The sequence below is a fragment of the Macaca mulatta genome, chromosome 14 (assembly GCF_049350105.2).
Source record: "Macaca mulatta isolate MMU2019108-1 chromosome 14, T2T-MMU8v2.0, whole genome shotgun sequence".
Lineage (NCBI taxonomy): Eukaryota > Metazoa > Chordata > Mammalia > Primates > Cercopithecidae > Macaca > Macaca mulatta.
The window spans coordinates 47,296,708-47,321,151 of NC_133419.1; the positions used below are offsets into that span (position 1 = coordinate 47,296,708).

The following is a 24,444-nucleotide window of genomic DNA, read 5'->3' on the forward strand; positions in this document are numbered from 1 at the left end:
ATAATAAATGGTTTTCAAGATAATTTCCACTTTAAAATCAATATTGAGGTTTCCAGTGGCCAAAATGAAACTGGTCGGACATATTTATAGGCTCCTCATGGGTCCACTAGTCCAGGAATAGCTAAATAAGAACTTGCCAGTTCTCAAGGGGAAGGGGCCACAGTTGTTTTTACTAGAAACCAAGGCCAACATGTCACCATGCTGTGGACAAATGACAGGAGAGGACTTTTCATAAAACCAATTTGTGGGAGTGTTTTTATGAAGAGAGAGTCTGTCTCTAAGGACATTATTTTGCTTTATATCTGAGAATTCAATGGAATTTAGAGGTAGCAGAACTCACTTATTCAGAATCAAGATTCTAACTGCAGTAATGCCTCTAGTTATCGAAGAGAACATGACTTTCAGGGGAACATAATCTGAGAGATTAATAAGGAATCCTCTTTTTTGATACTATCAGGTAGAAAAGAAACATAAAGAAGAGTTTTAGGATTGTGGACAGGAACTCCTTTTATTACAATGAAAATTTCAGGAAAAGTATTCAGTAAGAAAGATTTGGTGTAAGATAACAGGGAAAATGTGTTGGTAACATCAAGGAGACTCTAAACATTGTACTGTCAGACTAATGCTTTCCATGGGTGAAAACTGCAACTGTCAGGTTAGATAAACATCTATTCGAAGACCTTGAGGAACCGCTGAAACATTTCTGAGGCAGAAGGCTAAGAAAAATGCATATAATTGTCAAGAGTGGCAGGGCAGCCTTGCTCTCAAAGTCTCATGGAGGGCAGAGGCTCTTCCTCACTGCTCCAATCTGCTTACCGACAGCTCCAGGGTTTCCTCAGGAAGCCGCCCTCCACCTTCATCCACCTCAGGCGTGTCCTGCAGAGCCCTCTGGAGAACCAGCTTCAGGTTCTGCCTATTTTGACGCTGCCTAAAGGAGCCCACGAAGAAGTAAATGATGGGGTTGGCACTACTGTTTAGAGAGGACAGGAAAACAGAAATTAGATGAACATGACAAAATAAGACTTTCCAATCCAGGTGGATCCTGGAAAACAGGGCCCACTGAATGCCAAAGGGCAGGCCACAGAGGAGGAAGACCAGCACTGTGAGCAGGATGGTCACGTACAGCCTGGTCAGCGGCATCTTCCGGGATCCACAGAGAATCCTGACCAGCAGGACCAGGCTGGACCCACAGAGAACCACACATAAAAAAATCAGCCACGCAATGGTAATGAAATCTGATGTTTCACACCAAACAGAATCAGCACCACTAAACAGGAAGTCACAGAACATCCACTCCAGGATGCTCCGCAGCAGGGACAGGACCCAGAGCAGGACACACACGACCACTGACAGGTGTCTGGGGCGGCGGCAGCGGTACCACACGGGCCACAGGACGCTCAGGCAGCGCTCAGTGCTGATGGCGCTCAGCATGCTCAGGCCTATAAAGTAGGGAAAGGTCATCACAGGATTGACGATTTTGGAGATGGGATGGCGGATACTGATGAGGCTTAACGGCGAACGTACAATGTGGCCGCTGAGGAAGAGGAAGTCTACCGCGGCCAGGTTGAGGATGTAGGTGGAGACAGCGTTCCTGCGCATGCGGAAGCCCAGGAGCCAGAGCACAACCGCGTTTCCTGTCAGCCCCACGAGGGAAATGATGCACGTCAGCACCGTGAGGCTCAGGGTCTGCTTGTAGCAAGGAGTCTCCTCGCGTCTATTGATTGGTGTCTGTGATGTACCCAGGGCTGGGATGGTTGGATCCATGCTCAGAAACCCTAGTCTGGTGCCCCTGGAAACAGAAACCAGATGTGATCACCAGCTGTATGATCTCTGATTCTCCCCACCACCCTGCCATGTGGTATTTTTACTGTCCTCATTTAAAGAGGAGAGATCAGAGACTCGCAGAGAATAAGTCACCTATCAAAAGGTGGGGGTCCTCAAATCCAGTTTGAAATCCAGTTCTTGCTGACTCTGAAGCCTGACCTCTCTCTACTGCCACACAAGTTCTGTACTGACGTGGGAATAACATTAGGATCAAAACACCCCCAACTCATCCAGCCAGGGCTGTGGACCCGATCATTACTGTATCCTGGGCCTGACATTTTCTCTCAGGTGGAGGAATTCAGATACACAAGGAGGTGGTTGTGACACCCTCATGACCAGTACTGCTCATCCAGGGACAGGAAAGAAGACCATGCATTATGAATCAGAGGAAAATGTGGCCTTCGCTATGGTAAGTGTGAAAATGGCTGGGCCTGGTGGGTGAGAAATAACTCAGTGTGTCAAGTCATTGCAGACAGGACCACATTTTACATTTTTTACTCCCAGTGCCTATTCCATGACCAGCACACTGTGCTCTTCATAAACATTCGTTCAATGAAGGGATGCATGCACGAGCAGCTAATGGTAATGGTAGATTTGGATGAAATGGAAAATAAAAGTGAAAGCACAATGTAAGGCATTAAAACACACATGTATAATTACATGAAGAAAATTTCATTTATCAGAATTCTGTTTTTGGACAGCTCTATCTGTATTGAGAAGAATTATTGATGAGTGCCCAGAACCTGAAATTGACCACTGATGTGGCTTTGCTGAACACCTAGAAGCATTTTGTACACAATGTTTTTGGTAGGGTGTGTGTCTGAGCTGAACTGCTCAGCAATAGAGCAGAGGAAAGAGTAAGTGAGGGTGAAGTCTGAGTGCCACTGAAGCAGGTAATTGAAGTGTGGGAATATCTATGAGGCACTACTAAATGTTCTACTGGGTATGCACAATGTAAACCTATTTCATTCTCTCCTTCGGGAGATCTTTGGTAGCTTTTCTTTGTTGATGCAAACATTTATATGAGAGGAGTCCATGAGTGGAAATAGGAGAAGTGTAGGGCTTGGGTTGTAAAGAGACATATTGATGCAAATTTCAACTGGAGAATGAGGATTAGGTCTAATCTGGGAGAATAACAGCAGCTGATTGACAGTTTATTAGGTATTGCTTCTTTTAATCATCTGAAGAGCCTAAGAGGTAAAAATTAGCATTATTCCTCTACTGCAGATAATGCAATTAGAGTACAAAGAGAGGGAATTATTTGTCCTGAGAGTTATATATTATGTAGTATGAATGTGAGCCCAGCAGGGCTGACTCACGATCCAGTCTTTTTTTTTTTTTTTTTGAGACGGAGTCTGGCTCTGTAGTCCAGGCTGGAGTGCAGTAGCATGATCTCGGCTCACTGCAAGCTCCGCCTCCTGGGTTCAGTCATTCTCCTGCCTCAGCCTCCCGAGTAGCTGGGACTAGAGGCAGCCGCCACCACGCCCAGCTAATTTTTTGTATTTTTAGTGGAGATGGGGTTTCACTGTGTTAGCCAGGATGGTCTCGATCTCCTGACCTCGTGATCTGCCCTTCTTGGCCTCCCAAAGTGCTGGGATTACAGGCCTGAGCCACCGTGCCCGGCTACGATCCAGTTTTTTACCAGCCCTTTGGACCCAGCATCACTATGTGTCAATTATACATGTTAGACGGGGTAAAGTAGAGGAGTGATTCTCAAGTTAAATCCAAGTTATCAGTCAAAATTGTGGTCTGAAAAAAAAAAAACTAACCTAAACAAACTCCAGGTAGAGAATGAGAAGCAAATGAAATAGGGAACAAAATAGAGGTCAGTGAACACCATTTAGGAACAAATTCAGTTTTTTTTTTTCTTTGCCTATCAGAGGCCACATTTGTTCTGGAATCCTGAGAATGCACATGGGCAGGAGCTCTCCAGGTGGAAAGAAGACGCAGCCTCCTCTGGGAGTACAGATGAGCATCAGGAGTGAGTGCGTCCATCATGAGCTCTCTTAGAGAGACAAGATGCCACAGCTCTGATTGGCTGAGAAAGGAAATGAGAGGAAAAGGAGAACCTCTGTTACCCACACTCAGGGCACTAAGCTGTTTGTCCATCTATAGTTATGGTATGATATGTTTGTCTTCCTCATGAAACCCAAAGCTCGATAAGGAGTAAGTCATGCCTATCTTTTTCACTGTGGTATCACCAACATTTAGCATGTGTTCCTTAAAGACCATCTATGGTATTATTCCTCATATAACATGAGATGAAGCCAAGACCTAGAGAATTAAAGGGTTTTCCTGAGTTCACAACATGAAGAGCAGGTCCAATACCAGCCCCTGGTCCCTGGAGCCCTGCATGAGACCAGTTCTGTTCTCTGCCCCGTCATTTATTATTTCTGAGGAGTTCCTGAAAAATATTGATATGAGCACAGAATCAGAGACAGTCAGGGACTGAAGAGACTGCTAGGTTGCCCCAACATTCATTTTCCTCTGTGGTCATGTAACAATTCTGAGAATGCACAAGCAGCACAAGGACCCACATCCCAGTTTTCCTTGGTGCTGGATGACATTGCATGATCAGGTGCTGTTAAGTGGAAGAATCACAAAAGTGATAGAACCAAGTCCCAGCTCATGGGATTAATAGAAGGAGCAAAGCCTCATCCTTTTCCATAAGACTGGAATGCTGATGTTGCTGGGAACCAGGTAGGATCACAAGGATGAGGGCAACTCTCTAGGAACTGGAAGCAGCAATTTTTGGAATTCTGGTGTATGATGTGTTGGAGCTTCTAGCTCAGATCTCAAAGAGTGTCATTTTTGTGTATTCAGTATTCATGGGGGATTGTTTCCAGAACCCCAGCACAAACAAAAATCTGCAGATGCTCAATTTCCTTATATGTGGTATTTGTATATACTCTATGCACTTTCTCCCAGATACATTAAATCATTTAAAATTACTTAGAATAACTGACAAAATGCAAATGCTATGTAAATTCTTGTTACATTGTAGTTTTTCGGAAATAATGACAAGGAAAAACAAGTTTGTACCTGTTCAGTACATACACAATTCCGCCACACCTTTATTTTTGGAAAAGTTTCCTCCTGTGGTTTGTTGAATCTGTAGATTCAGAACTTAGTGACCCAGAGGCTCAACTATACTTTCTTGTTTAATATATTTCTACTTCGTGTCTTTATTAGAACAGCCAAACTTATATTCTAAACAAAATAAATATGTTCTCTTTTTAAAATTACATTTTATTTTCTATGCATTTTTGACAAATGCAAACATTTCTGCATAAAAGTGACAGTAGAGAAAGACATGCCAAACATTAAAGTAGTCTGATAGAGCTGAAATGAGACAGGAATCAATCAAATAAAGAAAGCCCCAGGAATTAGGAGGACACAAGAAGGTGAGAGGGATAGTCTCATTTGCCATGAGGATTTGCTTTCCATTCTTCTTTATCCTGTTTGACATCCCAAGAGAGTGGCTTCTATGTACCACATCAGTGGATTCTTATTATTTCTGGTTTCTGGTGGAATTGAGACACTGGGAGACACCGACAGGAGACTGGAAGACAGCAGGAGAGCACCTTGGGATTTCCATCTCCTGGCTCTCTGACTGTGTATTAGTTCCTTATTGCATTGCTAAAAAGAAATACCTGAGACTGGGAAATCTGTGAAGAAAATGGGTTTAACTGGCTCATAGTTCTACGGACTGTACAAGAAGCATAGCAGCTTCTGCTTCAGGGGAGGCCTCAGGAAGCTTCCAATCATGGTGAAAGGCAAAGGGGGAGCGAGGCATCTCGCATAGTGAGAGTAGGAGCAAGAGAGAGAGGGAGGAGTTGCTACACACTTTTAAGCATCTAGATTTCATGAGAACTCATCAGTATTACAACAACAATACCAAAAGGGGATGGTGTTAAAACATTCATGCAAAACCATCTCCATGATCTAATAAACATCTTCCACCAGGCCCTCCCTCCAACATTGGGAATTACGGTCAACATCAGATTTTGGTGGGAACATAGATCCAAACGATATCAACCTGTGTAGCTGTGTGTTAGCCATGCAGGGCTTCTCTACTTGCCTGCTCCTGCTCTCCCACCCTTATGGCTACAGCTATGGCTATGGCGACAATGGTAACTGCTCCTTCCCTGTCCCTTTCAGCCTAAGCGAGGAAGTAGTGCTCCCCTATGTATTGCTGCTTAGGGTGCTGACCCATGCATTGTCTCTTTCCCTTAACCCTGTGCATGTTTGTAAATACTTTCCTCATGAAACACTCCTTAATTGTTGGACCATCTATATCTTCCTTAGATCTTTCCAGATAGGCAAAGAAGAATAAATTTGAAAGGTAAGTAAAACAACAAAACTGGCTCCATAACAGTTCAACTCTGGGAAGAAGTGCCTGCATGTCCCCTTGCTTGTTAAAAGAATGTAAGAGGCAGCATTCTCGCCAGGAGAGCAGATTGAATGATTGGAATGAAGGAGGTGATATGGGGATAAATCAGAAGGGGGACCCCATTTGGAACTCACACAATTTGGGCTGGCAGCACTCAGTTTCCAAAAGGAAGCTTCATGTCTCCTGTCTTCTCCTGAAACAAGCTCATGACCTCCTGCATGTAGCACCAAGGTGGAAGCACAGGGACATGATCTTATAGCAAAAACCATAACTGACTATGGAAGAAGACAGTTCTTGGTACTTACCCTTATTGTCCCTTCTTTGTCCAGAGGTGAAGACTCCTCTTGTGCTAAAGGTGGAGAGCCTTTCTGGGATTCAGTAACTTCAGAGGACTTTTCTGTGTTGCTTAATTCAGGAGATGCCTACAGGAGCTGAAATGAAAGCTGGTTAGCAATACAGGCTTATGAAGATGCTGGACAGACTTGTTATTTCCTGTATGAGGACTATGGACAAATCAGAGGCCAGAGGTATTTGAGGCACAAATCCTAACTGAGATGATTCTTGGCCTCTGTCCCATATCCAATACATATCAGCCTCTCCCATCAGATCCCATCTTGTTCAATTTCCTGTAAGTAATTGCTGTCTTGATTTTAAAAATCAATTATGGGCCTAGGTATCACATTAAGCAATGTGAACTACCATTATGAGGTTTTATATCCAAATGAAAAAGCAGATCATAGGGTCATTCAAGGCTGACAATGGCCTGACACCATTTTTTGATGTTTTCTTTATTATAGTGGTGATATATTCATGTGTATACTTCCTTTCCAAATGCTAGAAAAGTGTATGCAAGGTGAAAATCTAGAGTCCCATTGTCCAGAGGCTACCACTTGCTACACTTTTCATTCTTACTTCTTTTATTATTATCAACTCTGAACAGTGAACTTTTTAAGTTTGGTGAAATTAAATCATTTATTATTATTAGTTTTATTTCAATGGGTTTTGGGGTAACAAGTGGTGTTTGCTTACATGGGTAAGTTCTTTAGTGGTAATTTCTGAGATTTTGGTGCACCCATCACCTAAGCAGTGTACACTATACCTAATGGGTAGTCTTTATCCCTTACCCCTCTTCCATCCTTCCCTGACAAGTCCCCAAAGTTCATTATATTATTCTATGCCTTTTCGTCCTCACAGCTTAGCCCCCACTTGTAAGTGAGAACATATGATGTTTGGTTTTCCATTCCTGAGTTACCCCACTTAGAATAAGGGTCTCCAATTCCATCTAGATTGCTGTGAATACCATTATTTTATTCCTTTTTATGGCTGAGTAGTATTCCATGGTATATAAATATATATATTTATACATATTTAATGGGATTGCTGGATCACATGGTCGATCTACTTTTAGTTCTTTACTAAATTTTCACACTGGTTTCCATAGTGATTGTGCTAGTTTATATTCCCACCAGCAGTGTAAAAGTGTTCCATTATCACCACATACCCGCCAACATCTATTATTTTTAGATTTTTAAGTTATGACCATTCTTGCAGAAGTAAGGTGGTATCACATTATGGTTTTGATTTACATTTCCCTGATCATTAGTGATGTTAAGCATTATTTCCTCTTTATTGACAATTTATATATCTTCTTCTGAGAACTGTCTATTCATGTCCTTAGCCCACTTTTTCATGGGATTGTTTGCTTTCTTCTTGCTGATTTGTTTGAGTTCCTTGTAGATTCTGGATATTAGTCCTTTGTCAGATGCATAGTTTGTGAAGATTTTCTCTCACTCTGTGGGTTGTCTGTTTGCTCTGCTGATGATTGCTTTTGCTGTGCAAAAGCTTTTTAGTTTAATTAAGTCCCATCTATTTATTTTTGTTTTTGTTGCATTTACTTTTGGGTTCTTGGCCATGAAGTCTTTGCCTAAGCAAATGTCTAGAAGCATTTTTCTGATGTCATCTTCCAGAATTTTTATGGTTTTAGGTCTTATATTTAAGTCTTTGATCCATCTTGTGTCAATTTTTGTATAAAATGAGAGATGAGGATCCAGTTTCATTCTTCTACATGTGGCTTGCCAATTATCTCAGCACCATTTGTTAACCAGGGTGTCCTTTCCCCACTTTATGTTTTTGTTTGCTTTTGTCAAAGATCAGTTGGCTGTAAGTATTTGGCTTTATTTCTGGATTCTCTCTTCTTTTCCACTGGTCTAATAGTGCCTACTTTTATGCCAGTGCCATGCTGTTTTGGTGATTATAGCCTTGCAATATAGTTTGAAGATGGCTAATGTGATGCCTCCAGATTTGTTCTTTTTGCTAAGTCTTGCTTTGGCTATGCAGTTGTTGTTGTTGTTGTTGTTGTTGTTGTTTTTTGTTTTTGTTTTTGTTTTTTTTATTGTTGTTCCATATGAATTTTAGAATTTTTTTTCTAGTTGTGTGAAGAATGATGATGATATTTTGGTGGGAAAATATTTGCATTGAACTTGTAGATTGCTTTTGACAGTATGGTCATTTTCACAATATTGATTCTACTGTAGATCCATGAGCATGGGATGTGTTTCCATTTGTTTGTGTCATCTATGATGTCGGCAGTGTTTTGCAGTTTTCCTTGTAGAGGTCTTTCTCCTCCTCGGGTAAGAATATTCTTAAGTATTTTTTTTACAGCTATTGTAAAAGTGTTTGAGTTCTTGATTTGATTCTCAGCTTGGTCACATTGTAAAAGTGTTTGAGTTCTTGATTTGATTCTCAGCTTGGTCACTGTTGGTGTATAGCAGTGCTACTGATTTGTGTACATTGAATTTGTATCCTGAAACTTCACTGAATTTAGGTATCAATTCTAGGAGCTTTCTGGATGAGTCTTTAGGGTTTTCTAGGTATACAATCATATCATCAGTGAACAGGGACAGTTTGACTTCCTCTTTATTGATTTGGGTGCCCTTGATTTCTTTCTCTTGTCTGATTACTCTGGCTAAAACTTCCACTATTATGTTGAATAGAAGTGGTGAAAGTGACATCCTTGTCTTGTTCCAGTTCTCAGGGACAATGTTTTCAACAGGATAATGTTTTCAACTTTTCCCCATTCAGTATAATGTTTGCTGTGGGTTTGTCATAGATGGCTTTTATTACATTAAGGTATGTACCTTTTAAGTCAATTTTGCTGAAGGTTTTAAATCATAAAGAAATGCTAGATTTTGTCCAGTGCTTTTTCAGCATCTATTGAGATGATCATGTGATTTTTGTTTTTAATTCTGTTTATGTGATGTATCACATTTATTGACTGGTGTATGCTAACCTATCCTGCATACCTGGCACGCACTTGACAATGGTGGATTATCTTCTTGATATGCTGTTGGATTGGGTTAGCTAGTATTTTGTTGGGGATTTCTGAAGGTATATTCATCAAGGGTACTGGTCTGTAGTTTTCTTTTTTATATGTCCTTCCCTAGTTTTGGTATTAAGGTGACATTGGCTTCATATAATGCTTCAGGCAGGATTCCCTCTTTCTCTATATTTTGGAATAGCTTCAGTATGATTGACACCAATTCTTCTTTGAATATCTGATAGAATTCAGCTGTGAATACATCTGATCCTGTACTTTTTGTTGGCAATTTAAAAAAATTTTTTATTTCAATCTCACTGCATTTTATTGGCTGTTCAGATTTTCTGTTTCTTCCTGGTTTAATCTAGGAGGTTTGCATATTTCCAGGAATTTATGCATAACCTCCAGGTTTTCTGGTTTGTGCATGTAAAGTTGATTGCAGTAGCCTTGAAGGATCTTTTGTATTTCTGTAGTATTGGTTGTAATATTTCTTGTTTCATTTCTAATTGAGCTTATTTGAATCTTCTCTGTTCTTTTCTTGGTTAACCTCGCTAATGATGTATCAATTTTGTTTATGTTTTCAAAGAACCAGCCTTTTGTTTCATTTTTCTTTTGTTTTGTTTGTGTGTTTCAGTTTCATTTAGTTCTGCTCTGATAGTTTTTATTATTTTTTTATTTTTATTTTCTTTTGCTGGATTTGGGTTTAGTTTGTTCTTGCTTCTCTAGTTCCTTGAGATGTGACCTTAGATTGTCTATTTGTGCCCTTTCAGACATTTTGATGTATGCATTTAATGCTATGAACTTTCCTCTTAGCACCACTTTTGCCGTATTCCAGAGGTTTTGATAGGTTGTGTCACTATTATCGTTCAGTTTATAGAATTTTTAAATTTCCATCTTGATTTCATTGTTGACCCAATAATAATTCAGGAGCAGGTTCTTTAATTTCCATGTATTTGCATGGTTTTGAAGGTTCCTTTTGGATTTGATTTCCAATTTTATTCCACTGTGCTCTGAGAGACTACTTGATATAATTTCAATTTTCTTAAATTTATTGAGACTTGTTTTGTGGCCTATAGTATGGTCTATCTTGGAGAATGCTCCATGTGCTGATGAATAGAATGTATATTCTGCAAATGTTGGGTAGAACCTTCTGTGAATATCGTTAAGTCCATTTGTTCTAGGGTATAGTTTAAATCCATGGTTTCTTTGTTGACTTTCTGAATTGATGGCCTGTCTAGTGCTGTCAGTGGAGTACTATTGAGGTTGCACGCTATTATTGTGTTGCCACCTATCTCATTTCTTAAGCCTACTGGTAACTGTTTTATAAACTTGTGAGCTCCAGTGTTAGGTGCATATATATTTAGGATTGTGATATTTTCCTGTTGGACTAGACCTTTTATTGTTATATAATATCTCTCTTTGTTTTTTCTCTTTGTTGTTGCATTAAAGTCCATTTTGTCTGATGCAAAAATAGCTCATCCTGCTCACTTCCAGTGTCCGTTTGAATGGACTATCCTTTTCCGCTCCTTTACTATAGGTTTCTGTAAGTCTTATGTGTTAGGCAAGTTTTCTGAAGAGAGCAGATAGTTGGTTGATGAATTCTTATCCATTCTGCCATCCTGTATCTTTTAAGTGGAGCATTTAGGCCATTTACATTCAGTGTTAGTATTGAGATGTGAGGTGCTATTCTATTCATCATGCTAGTTGTTGCCTAAATACCTTATTTTTTAATTCTGTTATCGTTTTATAGGTCCTGTGAGATTTAATGTCTAAGAAGGTTCTATTTTGGTGCATTTCAAGGTTTTATTTCAAGATTTAGAGCTCCTCTCAGCAGTTCTTATAGTGCTGGCTTGGTAGTGGCAAAATCTCTCAGCATTTGTTTGTCTGAAAAAGACTCTATCTTTCCTTCGTTTATGAAGCCTAGTTTCATCGGACACAATATTCCTGCCTGGTAATTGTTTTGTTTAAGGAAGTTAAAGATAGGGCCTCAATCCCTTCTAGTTTGTAGGGTTTCTGCTGAGAAATCTGTTGTTAATCTGATACCTTTTCCTTTATAGGTTACCTGATGCATTTGCCTCACAGCTCTTAAGGTTCTTTCCTTCATCATGACTTTTGATAACCTGATGAGTATATGCCTAGGTGATGATCTTTTTTGATGAATTTTGCGGGTGTTCTTTGAGTTTCTCATATTTGGGTATCTAGATCTCTAGCAAGCCCGGTGAACTTTTCCTTGATCATTCCCTCAAATACGTTTTCCAAACATTGAGATTTTTCTTCTTTCTCAGGAACACCGATTTTTCTTGTATTTGGTCATTTAACATATCTGGAACTCCAATTGTTCTCAAATTTGGTCGTTTAACATAATCCCAAATTTCTTGGAGGCTTTGTTTATTTTTTTAAATTCTTTTTTAATTGCCTTTGTCATACTGGGTTAATTTGAAAGCCTTGTTTCCCAGCTGTGAATTTCTTTCTTCTACTTGTTTGATTCTATTATTGAGATTTTTCCAGTGTATTTTGCATTTCTCTGTGTCCTTCATTTTCAGAAGTTGTAATTTTCTAAATTCATGCTGTCTATTTCTCTGAGGATTTTTTGTCCATATCCTGTAATATTTAAAAATTTTATTTGAGTTGGTATTCACCTGTCTCTGGTGCCTCCTTGAGTAGTTTAATAATCCACCTACTGAATTCACTTTTTTTTTTCTTTTCTTTTTTTTTTTTTTGGCAATTCAGAGATCTTTTCTTGGTTTGGATCCATTGCTGATGAGCTACTATGATCTTTTGAGGGTGTTAAAGAACCTTGTTTTGTCATATTATCAGAATTGTTTTTCTGGTTCCTTTTCATTTGGATGGACTGTCAGAGGGAAGACCTGTGGCTCAAGGGCTGCTGTTCAGATTCTTTTGTCTCATGGGAGTACTCCCTTGATGTGGTGCTCTCTCCCTTCCCCTAGGTATGGGGCTTCCTGAGAGCCAGACTGCAGTGACTGTTATTTCTCTTTTGAGTCTAGCCAGCTAGGGGAGTTATTAGGCTCCTGGCCGGTACTGGGGAGTGTCTGCAAAGGGTCCTGTGATGTGATCCATGTTCAGAAGTAAATGATGGAGTTGGCGTTACTGTTAAGAGAGAGCAGAAAAATGGAAACTAGATGAACATGACAAAATAAAACATCAAAATCCAGGTGGATCCTGGAAAACAGGGCCCACTGAATGACGAAGGACAGCCCACAGAGGAGGAAGACCAGCACTGTGAGCAGGATGGTCACGTACAGCCTGGTCAGTGGCATCTTCTGGGACCCGTAAAGGATCCCGACCAGCAGGACCAGGCTGGACCCACAGAGAACCACAGATAAAAACATCAGCAACATGACTGTGATGAAATCTGATTTTGACACCAAACAGAATCAGCACCACTAAGCAGGAAGTCATAGAACATCCACTCCAGGATGCTCCGCAGCAGGGACAGGGCCCAGAGCAGGACACACACAACTTCTGACAGGTGTGTGGGGTGGCGGCAGCGGTACCAGATGGTCCACAGGACGGACAGGCAGCGCTCCGTGCTGATGACGCTCAGCATGCTTAGGCCTGCAGAGTAGGAAAAGGTCATCACAGGACTGACAATTTTGGAGATGGGATCGAGGATATTGATGAGGTGTAACTGGGAAAGTATAACGTGGCCGCTGAGGAGGAGGAAGTTGGTGGTGGCCAGGTTGAGGATGTAGATGGAGAAGGCGTTCCTGCGCATGTGGAAGCCCAGGAGCCAGAGTACAACCATGTTTCCTGTCAGCCCCACAAGGGAAATGATGCATGTCAACACTGTGAGGCTCAAGGTCTACTTATAGCAAGGAGTCTCCTCGGTTCCGTTGATTGGTGTCAGTTCTGTGTCCAAGGCTGGGATGGTTGGATCCATGCTCAGAAACCCTAGTCTGGTGCCCCTGGGAACATAAACCAGATGTGATCACCAGCTGTATGATCTCTGATTCTCCCCACCACCCTGCCATGTGGTATTTTTACTGCCCTCATTTAAAGAGGAGAGATCAGAGACTCGCAGAGAATAAGTCACTTATCAAAAGGTGGGGGTCCTCAAATCCAGTTTGAAATCCAGTTCTTGCTGACTCTGAAGCCTGACCTCTCTCTACTGCACACAAGTTCTGTGCTGACATGGGAATAACATTAGGATCAAAACACCCCCAACTCATCCGGCCAGGGCTGTGGACCCGATCATTACTGTATCCTGGGCCTGACATTTTCTCTCAGGTGGAGGAATTCAGATACACAAAGAGGTGGTTGTGACACCCTCATGACCAGTACTGCTCATCCAGGGACAGGAAAGAAGACCGTGCATTATGAATCAGAGGAAAATGTGGCCTTCGCTATGGTAAGTGTGAAAATGGCTGGGCCTGGTGAGTGAGAAATAACTCAGTGTGTCAGTCATTGCAGACAGGACCACATTTTACATTTTATACCCCCAGTGCCTATTTCCATGAGCCGCACACTATGCTCTTCATAAATATTCATTCGATGGAGGGATGCATGCATGAGGAGCCTAATGGTAATGGTAGATTTAGATGAAGTGGAAAATAAAAATGAAAGCACAATATAAAACATTAAAACACACACATATAATTAGATGAAGAAAATTTCATTCATCAGAATGGACAGCTCTATCTGTGTTGAGAGAAGAATTATTGATGAGTGCCCAAAACCTGAAATTGACCACTGATGTGACTTTGAAATGAGGACCCAGTGTGGCTTTGCCGAACACCTAGAAGCATTTTTGTACACAATGTTTTGGGTCAGATGTGGGTCTCAGCTGAATTGCTCAGCAATAGAGCAGAGGAAAGAGTAAGTGAGGGTGAGGTCTGAGTGCCACTGAAGCAGGTAATTGAAGTGTGAGAATATCTATGAGGCACTACTAAGTGTTGCTGGGTATACACAATGTAAACCTATTTCATTCTCTCTTTCAGGAGATCTTTGGTAGTGTTTCTTTGTTGATGCAAACATCTGTATGTCCATAAGGGGAAACAGGAGATGTGTAGGGCTTGGAGTATAAAGAGAGATATTCATGCAGATTTTGACAGGAGAATGAGGACTGAGTCTCCTCTGGGAGAATAATAGCAGCTGATTGAGAGTTTTTAGGGTATTGTCTCTTTTAATTATCTGAAGAGCCTAGGAGGTAAGAATTAGTATTATTCCTGTATGGGAGATAATGAATTAGAGCACTAAGAGAGGAAAGTATTTGTCCCTTAAACTCCAGATAGAGGATGAGAAGCGAATGAAATGGGGAACAAAACAGAGGTGAGTGAATGCTATTTAGGAATAAATTCAGGAGTTCCTTTTTGCCTATCAAAGGCCACTTTTGCTCTGGAATCCTGAGGATGCATAGGGGCAGGAGGCCTCCAGGTGGAAAGAAGACATACCCTACTCTAGGAGTACAGAAGAGCATCTGGAGTGAGTGCGTCCATCATGAGCTCTCTTAGAGAGAAAATCTGCCACAGCCTTACTTGGCCAGAAAAGGAAATGGGAGGAAAAGGAGAATCTCTGTTATCCACACTCAGGGCTCTAAACTGTTTATCCATCTACATTTAGGGTATGATATATTTGTCTTTCTCATGAAACCTGAAGCTCCATAAGGACTAAGCCATGCCTGTTTTTGTTCACTGCAATATCACCAGTTTTAGCATATATTCCTTAAAGACTATCTATTATAATATCCTCATATAACATAAGAAGCAGTTGAAACTTGAAGAATTAAAGAGTCTTCCTAAGATCACACCATGAAGAGCAAACCCAATAGCACCCCCTGGTCCTTGAAGCCCTGCATGAGACTTGCCTATTGCTCTCTACCCCACAATCATTATTTCTGAGGAGCTCTGGAAAAATCTTGATGTGAGCACAGAATCAGAGACAATCAGGGGCTGAAGAAACTACTAAGTGGCTACAATATCCATTTTCCTCTTCAGTCACATAACAATTCTGAGGGTTTAAAAGTAGGACTCTGGAAGGGGAACATCACACACCGGGGCCTATTATGGGGAGGGGGGAAGGGGGAGGGATGGCACTGGGAGTTATACCTGATGTAAATGATGAGTTGATGGGTGCTGATGAGTTGGTGGGTGCACCACATCAACATGGCACAAGTATACATATGTAACAAACCTGCACATTGTGCACATGTACCCTAGAACTTAAAGTATAATTAAAAAGAAAAAAAGTAGCACAAGGATCTGCATCTCAATTTACCTTGATGCTGGATGACATCGTATGACCAGGTTCTGGTCAATAGGAGGTGAGCAGATGTGATGTAAGGAAGTCCTGGCTCATGGGATCAATAGAAGGAGTATAGCGTCTCCTTCCCCTCTTCCTTCTCCATCAGGCTGGGATGCTGAGGTGCCTGGGAGCCCTGTAGGACCACATGGATGAGGATGTCACTCTAGGGACCTGGGAGCAACAATTTTTGGAGTCCTAATTATCTGATGCCTTGGAGATTCCAGCTCAGATCTTAAATATAGTCATCCCTGGGTATTCACAGGGGATTGTTACCAGAACCCCTGCACACACCAAAATCTGCAGATTCTCAATTTCCTCATATAAAATAATGTAGTATTTATATATTTCGTGTGTACTTTCTCCCTTATGCATTAAGTCATTTCTAGTTTATTTATAATGTCTAATAAAATGTAAACATTATGTGAATTCTTGTTATACTGTATTTTTTAGAAAATAATGATGAGAAACAAAGTTTGTACCTGTTTAGTACATACACAAATCCACCATATCTCTATTTTTGGGATATTTTCGACATGTGGTTTGTTGAGCCTGCAGGTTCAGAACCTAGTGACACAGAGGGACAACAGTACTTCCTTCTTTAAGATATTTCTAGTTTGTGTCTCTATTAGAGCAGCCAAACATAGATTCTAAACAAAAGGCATGTTTTCTCTTTTTAAAATTACATTTTATTTTTTATGCACTTTTGATAAATGCAAATGTTTCTGCATAAAAGTGACAGTAGAGAAAGATGCATGAAACATATAACAGTCTGGTAAAGCTGAAATGAGATAAGAATCAATGACGTTTAGATAGAGAAAGCACCAGGAATTAGGAGGCTATAAGAAGGTGAGAGGGAGCGTCTCATTTGCCATGAGGATTTGCTTTCCATTCTTCTCTATCCTGTCTGACATCCTAAGAGAGTGGTTTCTATGTACCTCATCAGTGGGGTTCTTTTTATTCTGGTTTCTGCCTGAATTGAGATACCGGCGGGAGACTGGCAGGCAGTAGGGAAGCAATTTGGGATTCCTACCTCCTGGCTCTTCACTGTGTAGTAGTTTGTTCTCACATTGCTATAAAGAAATACCTGAGAGTGGTTAATTGATGAAGAAAACAGGTTCAATTGGCTCATGGCTCTACAGGCTGTACAGGAAGCATAGTGGCTTCTGCTTCTGGGGAGGCCTTAGGAAGCTTCCAATCATGTCAGAGGCAAAGGGGGAGCGAGGCATCTCACATGGTGAGAGCAGGAGCAAGAGAGAGAGGGAGGAGGTGTTATACACTTTTAAACAACTAGATTTCATGAGAACTCACTCACCCTCATGACAACAATACCAAAGGGGGATGTTGTTAAACCATTCATGAGAAACTGTCCCCGTTATCTAATCACCTCCCACCAGGCCCTACCTCCCACATTGGGAATTTGGGTGGAGACACAGATCCAAACAGCCTATTTGGCTGTGTGTTGGCCATGCAGGGCTTTTCCACCTGCCTAGTCAGCCTCTTTCATCCCTATAGCTACAGCTATGGTTATGCTGTCGTTGGTAACTGCTCCTTCCCTGTCCCTTTCAGGCTAGGGGAAGACGTAGTGCTCCACCATTGCTACTTAGGGTGCTGCCCCATGCATTGTCTCTATCCCTTAACCCAGCACATCTTTGTAAATACTTGTCTCATGAAACACTCCTCAATTATTTCAATTTGGACTATCTGTTTCCTCCTTGGGCCTTTCCAGATAGGCAAAGAAGAATAACTTTGAAAAGCAAGTAAAACAAAACCTGCTCCTACAGCAGTTCAACTCTGAGAAGCAATGCCTGCATGTCCCCTTGCTCCTTAAATGAATGTAAGAGGCAGCATTCTCTCCACGAGGGCAGATTGAATGGTTGGAATAATGGGTGTAATATTGGGAGATAAATCAGAAGGAAGTTCTGCCCAAACCCATTTGGAGTTGCCACACTCTGGTCTGCCAGCACAGTATTTCCAGAGGGAAGCTTCATGTCTCTTGCCTTTTCCTGAGACAAGCTCATGACCTCCTACATGTAGGACCCCAAGGTGGAAACACAGGGACGTGACCTTATAGCAAAAATGATAACTGACTATGAAAGAAGACAGTTCTTGGTATTTACCCTTATCTTTCCTTTTTCTTTTGTCCAGTGGAAGCGGTAAAGACCTCCTTTGTGCTAAAGGTGGAGAGCCATTCTGGGATTCAGTGACTTCTGAGGACCCTTCTGTGTTGCTTAATTCAGGAGATGCCTACAGGAGCAGGAATGAAAGCTGGTTGTCAATCCAGGTTTATGAAGATGCTGGACAGCTTTGTAATTTCCTGTATAAGAACTACGGACCAACAGAGGCCAGAGGTGTTTGAGACACAAACCCTAACCAAGATGATTCTTGACCTGTGTCCCATGTCCAATACATATCGGCCTCTCCCATCACATCCCATCTCCTGAATGTAATTGCTGTCTTGAACATTTAAAATCAGTTATGGGCACTGGTATCAACATTAAGCAATGTGAGCTTTTGTTGTGAGGCTTTGTAACTAAAGAAAAAAGTAGGCCGGGTGCGGTGGCTCACGCCTGTAATCCCAGCACTTTGGGAGGCCGAGGTGGGCAGATCACGAGGTCAGGAGTTCAAGACCAGCCTGATCAACATGGTGAAACTCTGTCTCTACTGAAAATACAAAAATTAGTCGGTGTGGTGGCACGTGCCTGTAATCCCAGCTACTCAGGAGGTTGAGGCAGGAGAATTGCTTGAACCTGGGAGGCAGAGGTTGCAGTGAGCTGAGATCACACCATTGAACCCCAGTCTGGGTGACAGCACAAGATTCCATCTCAAAAAAAAAAAAAAGAAAAGAAAAGAAAAGAAAAGAAAAGAAAAGAAAAGAAAAAAGTAGGTCATAGGTTCATTCAAAGCTGACAATGGCCTGACACCATTTTTTGGGTGTTTTCTTTATCATAGTGGTAATATATTTACGAGTATACTTTCCAAATCATAGAGAAGTGTATACAAAGAGGAAAATATAGAATCCCATTGTCCGAGGCTACCACTTTCTGCACTTTTCATTCTTACTTCTTTTGTTATTATCAATTCTGAATAGTAAATGTGTGTTTAATTTTACTTCATCAGTACGAACCAGTGGATCAATTGATTTATCTTTTAAAGTATAAAAAGTTCAACATATATAATATATTCTTTTTTCTGCCACTTCGTGAAATTTGTTATTCTAAAATTTTTCTTTCGGGTAGATACTCAAAATGTTATGTTTTATCCTATGCTTCCATTCATGTGCCTCATGCTACAACCAAATTATGCTGCTTATCTTTTTAAAAAATACCTTTTGAATTAGACTGCTTATCAACAATTGAGAAAAATCCTTCAATTGAATCTTTCAGCAAATATTTAATAAGGACATTGTATGGGCTGAATTTTTTTCCCCCTACAATAATCAATATGTTGTTGTCCCAATCCCCAGTAAGTCATAGTCTTACTGTACAGGATTTGGAGACAGGGACTTTGAAAAGGTTATTAAGTTTAAAAGAGGCTCTTAGCCTGGGCCTTAATCCAACAGGACTGGTGGTTTTATAATAGGAGAAGGTTACGACTTAGACACACAGAGGGAAGACCATGTGAAGACACAGGCATGAGAAGACACCATTCAACCCTGTCCATGCCTCGATCTCAGGCTTTTAGCCTCCAAAGTTATGAGAAAATGACCTTGTGTTGTTTAAGCCACCTGGTCTGTTGTACTTTGTCATGGTAGTCCTTGAAAACTAATACAGATGTATCATGCCCCAGGCTTAATTTCAGACATTTGAGTTTCAGTGTGAATAAAACTAGACCATGACCTTCTGGAGCATATCATTAAAGGGTTGAAGGTGAGTCCTCAGAAAGTAAATGAAAAGAAAAAAGGTCTGAAGAGTCTCCATCCATTTAAGCTCTGGAGAAGTTGGATCCAGCAAACCATCCATAGAGAAACTGACCAATGGAGCAGAGGTCTTATACAGGAGTGTATATGGGAAATTACTTTGTGATAAAGGTTGCATATTAAAATTGTGGGCAACACATGAAAAGGAGAAACTGTGGAAGAAAGAGAAGAACAAGAAGATTATGATTTTCCAGAATTCCAAGCCATGGAGTGACTGGTGAGTAAATAGTTTCAGTAGCAGCTATGTGGTTGCAAAATTGACCTTTGGCTGAGCAATGAGGAGTCATTGCCAATATTGTCAAAGTTTGCAGAGTGGCCTGAAGACTAAGGGGAGCAGGGGTCCTAGAGAATGGCAGGTGGTATGATGGGATTCCTGGCCACTGCAGATGAGAACTCTCTGAAACACCACAGACAAGAATACAGTTCAGGCCGGGGCGCGGTGGCTCACGCCTGTAATCCCAGCACTTTGGGAGGCCGAGACGGGAGGATCACAAGGTCAGGAGATCGAGACCATCCTGGCTAACATGGTGAAACCCCGTCTCTACTAAAAACACGAAAAATTCGCCGGGCGTGGTAGCGGGCACCTGTAGTCCCAGCTACTCAGGAGGCTGAGGCAGGAGAATGGCGTGAACCCGGGATGCGGAGCTTGCAGTGAGCCGAGATCGCGCCACTGCACTTCAGCCTGGGTGACAGAGCAAAGACTCTGTCTCAAAAAAAAAGAAAAAAAAATACAGTTCAGGCAGGTGGTTGCCTGCCATATTACTGTATAAGCAACGAACAGTGTTTCTATATACAAAACAGGGAGTAGGAAGAAATAAGAAAAATGAACCCCAACCACATCTTCTGAAAAAGAAAGGTAATGAGGATGATTAAAACATAGTGTAAAGCCTGAATAAGCACAATATTGTAGTAGTTACACTCACATATAGAAAATCTAATCAGTGAAAAAGTTGTAAAACTAACCCTAATACATATGGAAACATAGTAGTGTCATATCTCATTTTATTTTATTTATAATTTTTTATTGTTCTATATTTGTGTGGGTATATAGTAGATGTGTATACTTATGGGGTACATGAGATGATTTGATACAGGCATGCAATGTGAAATAAGTACATCATGGAGAATGGTGTGCCCATCCCCTCAAGCATTTATCCTTTGTGTTACAAACAATCCAATTCCATTCTTTAAGTTATTTAAAAATATACAATGAAGTTATCACTGACTATAGTCGCACTATTGTGCTATCAATAGTAGGCCTTATTCATTTTTTCTCACTATTTTTTGTACCTATTAACCATCCCCACTTCCCTCGCACACACCCTCGCGACCCTTCCCAGGCTGTGGTAACCGTCCTTCTACTCTCCTATGCCCATGAGTTCAACTTTTTTGATTTTTAGATCCCACAAATGAGTGAGAACATGCGACATTTGTCTTTCTGTGCCTGGCTTATTTCACTTCACATAATCATCTCCAGTTCCATCCACATTGTTACAAATGATTGGATCTCATCCTTTTTTATTACTGAATATACTCCATTGTGTATACCTACCACATTTTCTTTATCCATTCATCTGTTGATGGACACTTAGGTTGCTTCCAAATCTTAACTATAGTAAATAGTGCCACAACAAACATATGAGTGCAGCTATCTCTTTGATATACTGATTTCCTTTCTTTTGAGTATGTACCCAGCAGTGGGATTGCTGGATCATATACTAGCTCTATTTTTAGTTTTTTGAGGAACCTCCAAACTGTTCTGCATAATGGTCCTACTAATTTATATTCTTACCGACAGCATACAAGAGTTCCCTTTTCTTCACACCCTCACCAGCGTTTGTTATTGCCTGTCTTTCTGATATAAGCCACTTTAAGGGGGGGGGGGTGATATCTTATTGTAGTTTTGATTTGCATTTCTCTGATGATCAATAAAGTTGAGCACCTTTTCATATGTCTGTTTTCCATTTGTATATCTTCTTTTGAGAAATGTCTATTCAAATATTTTCCCAATTTTAAAAATCAGATTATTGGATTTCTTTCCTGTAGAGTTGTTTGAGCTTCTTAAATATTCTGGCTATTAATTCCTTGTCAGATGGGTAGTTTACAAATATATTCTCCCACTCTGTGGGTTGTCTCTTCATTTTGTTGATTGCATTCTTTGCTATGCAGAAGCTTTTGAACTTGATGTGATCCCATTTGTCCATTTTTGCTTTGGTTGCCTGTTCTTGTTGGGTATTGCTCAAGAAATATTTGCCCAGACTAATGTCTTGGAGATTTTCCTCAATGTTTTCTTGTAGTAGTTTCAGAGTTTGAGGTCTTAGATTTAAGTCTTTAACTCTTTTTTGATTTGATTTTTGAATATGGCAAGAGGTCTAGTTTCATTCTTTTGCATAAGGATATCCAGTTTTCCCAGCACCATTTATTGAAGAGACCATCTTTTCCTCAGTGTATGTTCTTGGCACCTTTGTCAAAAATGAGTTCACTGTAGGTGTGTGCATTTGTTTATGGGGTCTCTGCTCTGTTCCATTGGTATATGTGTTTGGTTGGTTTTTTTGTTTATTGTTGTTGTTTGTTTGTTTGTTTGTTTTGAGACGGACCCTCTCACTGTCACCCAGCCTGGAGTGCAGTGGTGTGATCTCAGCTGACTGCAACCTCTGCCTCCTGGGTTCAAGCGATTCTCCTACATTAGCCTCCTGAGTAGCTGGGACTATAGGTGCATGCCACCATGCCCGGCTAATTTTTGTATTTTTAATAGAGATGGGGTTTCACAATGTTGGCCAGATGGTCTTGATCTCTTGACCTCATGATCCGCCCACCTCAGCCTCCCAAAGTGCTGGGATTACAGGCATAAGCCACTGATGCCTGGCGTATGTGTCTGTTCTCAATGCTAGTACCATGCTGTTTTGGTTACTATAGCTCTATAGTATAATTTGAAGTCAGGTAATGTGATTCCTTCACTTTTGTTCTTTTTGCTCAGGATAGCTTTGGCTATTCTTGGTCTCCTGTGGTTCCATGTAAATTATAGGATTGTTTTTTTCTATTTCTGTGAAGAATGTCATTGGCATTTTGATAGGGATTGCATTGAATATGTAAATTGCTCTGGGTGGTATGAACATTTTAACAATACCAATTCTTCCAATCCATGAATAGGAAATATCTTTCCAATTTTTTCTATCTTCAATTTCCTTCATCAGTGTTTTATAGTTTTCATTATAGAGAACTTTCACTTCTTTGGTTCGATTAATTTGTAGGTATTTAATTTTATGGGCTATTGTAAATAGGATTACCTTTTTATTTCTTTTTCTAGAAATGCTACTGATTTTTGCATGCTGTTTTTGTATTCTATAACTTTACTGGATTTGTTTATCAGTTCTAATAGTTTCCTTGTGGAATCTTTAGTGTTTTCCAAATATAAAATCATATCATCAGCAAACAAGGATAATTTGACTTTTTCCTTTCCAATTTGGATGCCCCTTATATCTTTCTCTTGTTTTATTGCTCTAGCTAGGACTCCCAGTACTACACTGAGTAACAGTGGTGACGGTAGGCATCCTTGCTGTATTCCATTCTTAGAGGGAAGATTTTCAGGTTTCTCCCATTCAGTATGATACCAATTGTGTGTCTATCTTATATGGCTTTTATTATGTTGAGTTATGTTCCTTCTATATCCAGTTTTTTGAGTGTTTTTGTCTTGAAGGGATGTTGAATTTTATCAAAATCTTTTTCAGCATTAGTTGAAATGGTCATATGGTTTTTGTCCTTCATTCTGTTGGTATGATGTATTAATGTTGATTGATTTGTGTATGTTGAACCATTCTTTCATTGCAGGGATAAATCCCACTTGGTCATGATGAATAATCTTACTAATGTATTATTGAATTTGGTTTGCTAGTATTTTGTTGAGGATTTTTACATCAACATTAATCAGAGATATTGGCCTGTAGCATTTTTGTATGTGTCTTCGTCTGGTTTTAGTATCAGGCTAATACTGGCCTTACAGAATGAATTTGGAAGTATTCCTTCTTCCTCTATTTCTTTGAATATTTGAATAGCATCGGTTCTTTAAATGTTTGGTGGAATTCAGCAGTGAAGTCATTGGGTCCTGGGTTTTTTTTTTTTTTTTACTGAGAGACTTTTCCTTACAGCTTCGATCTCATTCCTTGTTATTGGTCTCTTCAGCTTTTGGATTTCTTCTCAGCTCAATCTTGGTAGTTTGTATGTTCTAGGAATTTGTCAATTTATTCTAGATTTTGCAATTTATTGGCATACAGTTCTCATAGTATCCACTAATAATCCTTGGAATTTCTGCAATATCAGTTTAATGTCTCCTTTTCATTTCTGATTTTATTTATTTGGGTCCTCTCTCTTTTTTCTTAGTTTGGCTAAAGTTTTTTTCAATTTTGTTTAATTTTTCAAAAAAGCAATTTTTAGTTTCATTGATCTTTTGTATTTTTTTATTTCAATTTAATTTATTTCTCTATTTTTTTTAATTCTACTAGTTTTGGATTGGGTTTGCTCTTGCTTTTCCAGTTCTTTATGTTGCATTGTTTGTTTATTTGAAGCTTTTCCTCTTTTTTTTTTTTTTTTGAGATGGAGTCTCACTCTGTCGCCCAAGCTGGAGTGCAATGGTGCCATCTCGGCTCACTGCAAGCTCCACCTCCTGGGTTCACGCCATTCTCCTGCCTCAGCCTCCCGAGTAACTGGGACTACAGGCGCACACCACCATGCCTGCCT

The 24,444-nt window shown here is 40.4% G+C and overlaps 1 protein-coding gene, 1 long non-coding RNA gene and 1 pseudogene across 2 annotated transcripts; 1 reads left to right on the top strand and 2 right to left on the bottom strand.

Annotated features, from left to right (window-relative positions):
- Positions 1-795: 795 nt before the first annotated feature.
- On the bottom strand, positions 796-1,764 carry MRGPRX3 (MAS-related GPR, member X3). Its single transcript, NM_001040421.1, is given in 1 exon segment — positions 796-1,764. A coding segment is annotated over 1 exon segment (969 nt).
- A 3,344-nt stretch (positions 1,765-5,108) lies between these two features.
- Positions 5,109-18,296, top strand: LOC114672313 (uncharacterized). Its single transcript, XR_013403971.1, has 2 exons — positions 5,109-6,845; positions 17,940-18,296. It is a non-coding gene; the product is annotated as an uncharacterized LOC114672313 (long non-coding RNA).
- Positions 11,697-13,902, bottom strand: LOC100423788 (mas-related G-protein coupled receptor member X3-like; annotated as a pseudogene).
- Positions 18,297-24,444: the final 6,148 nt, after the last annotated feature.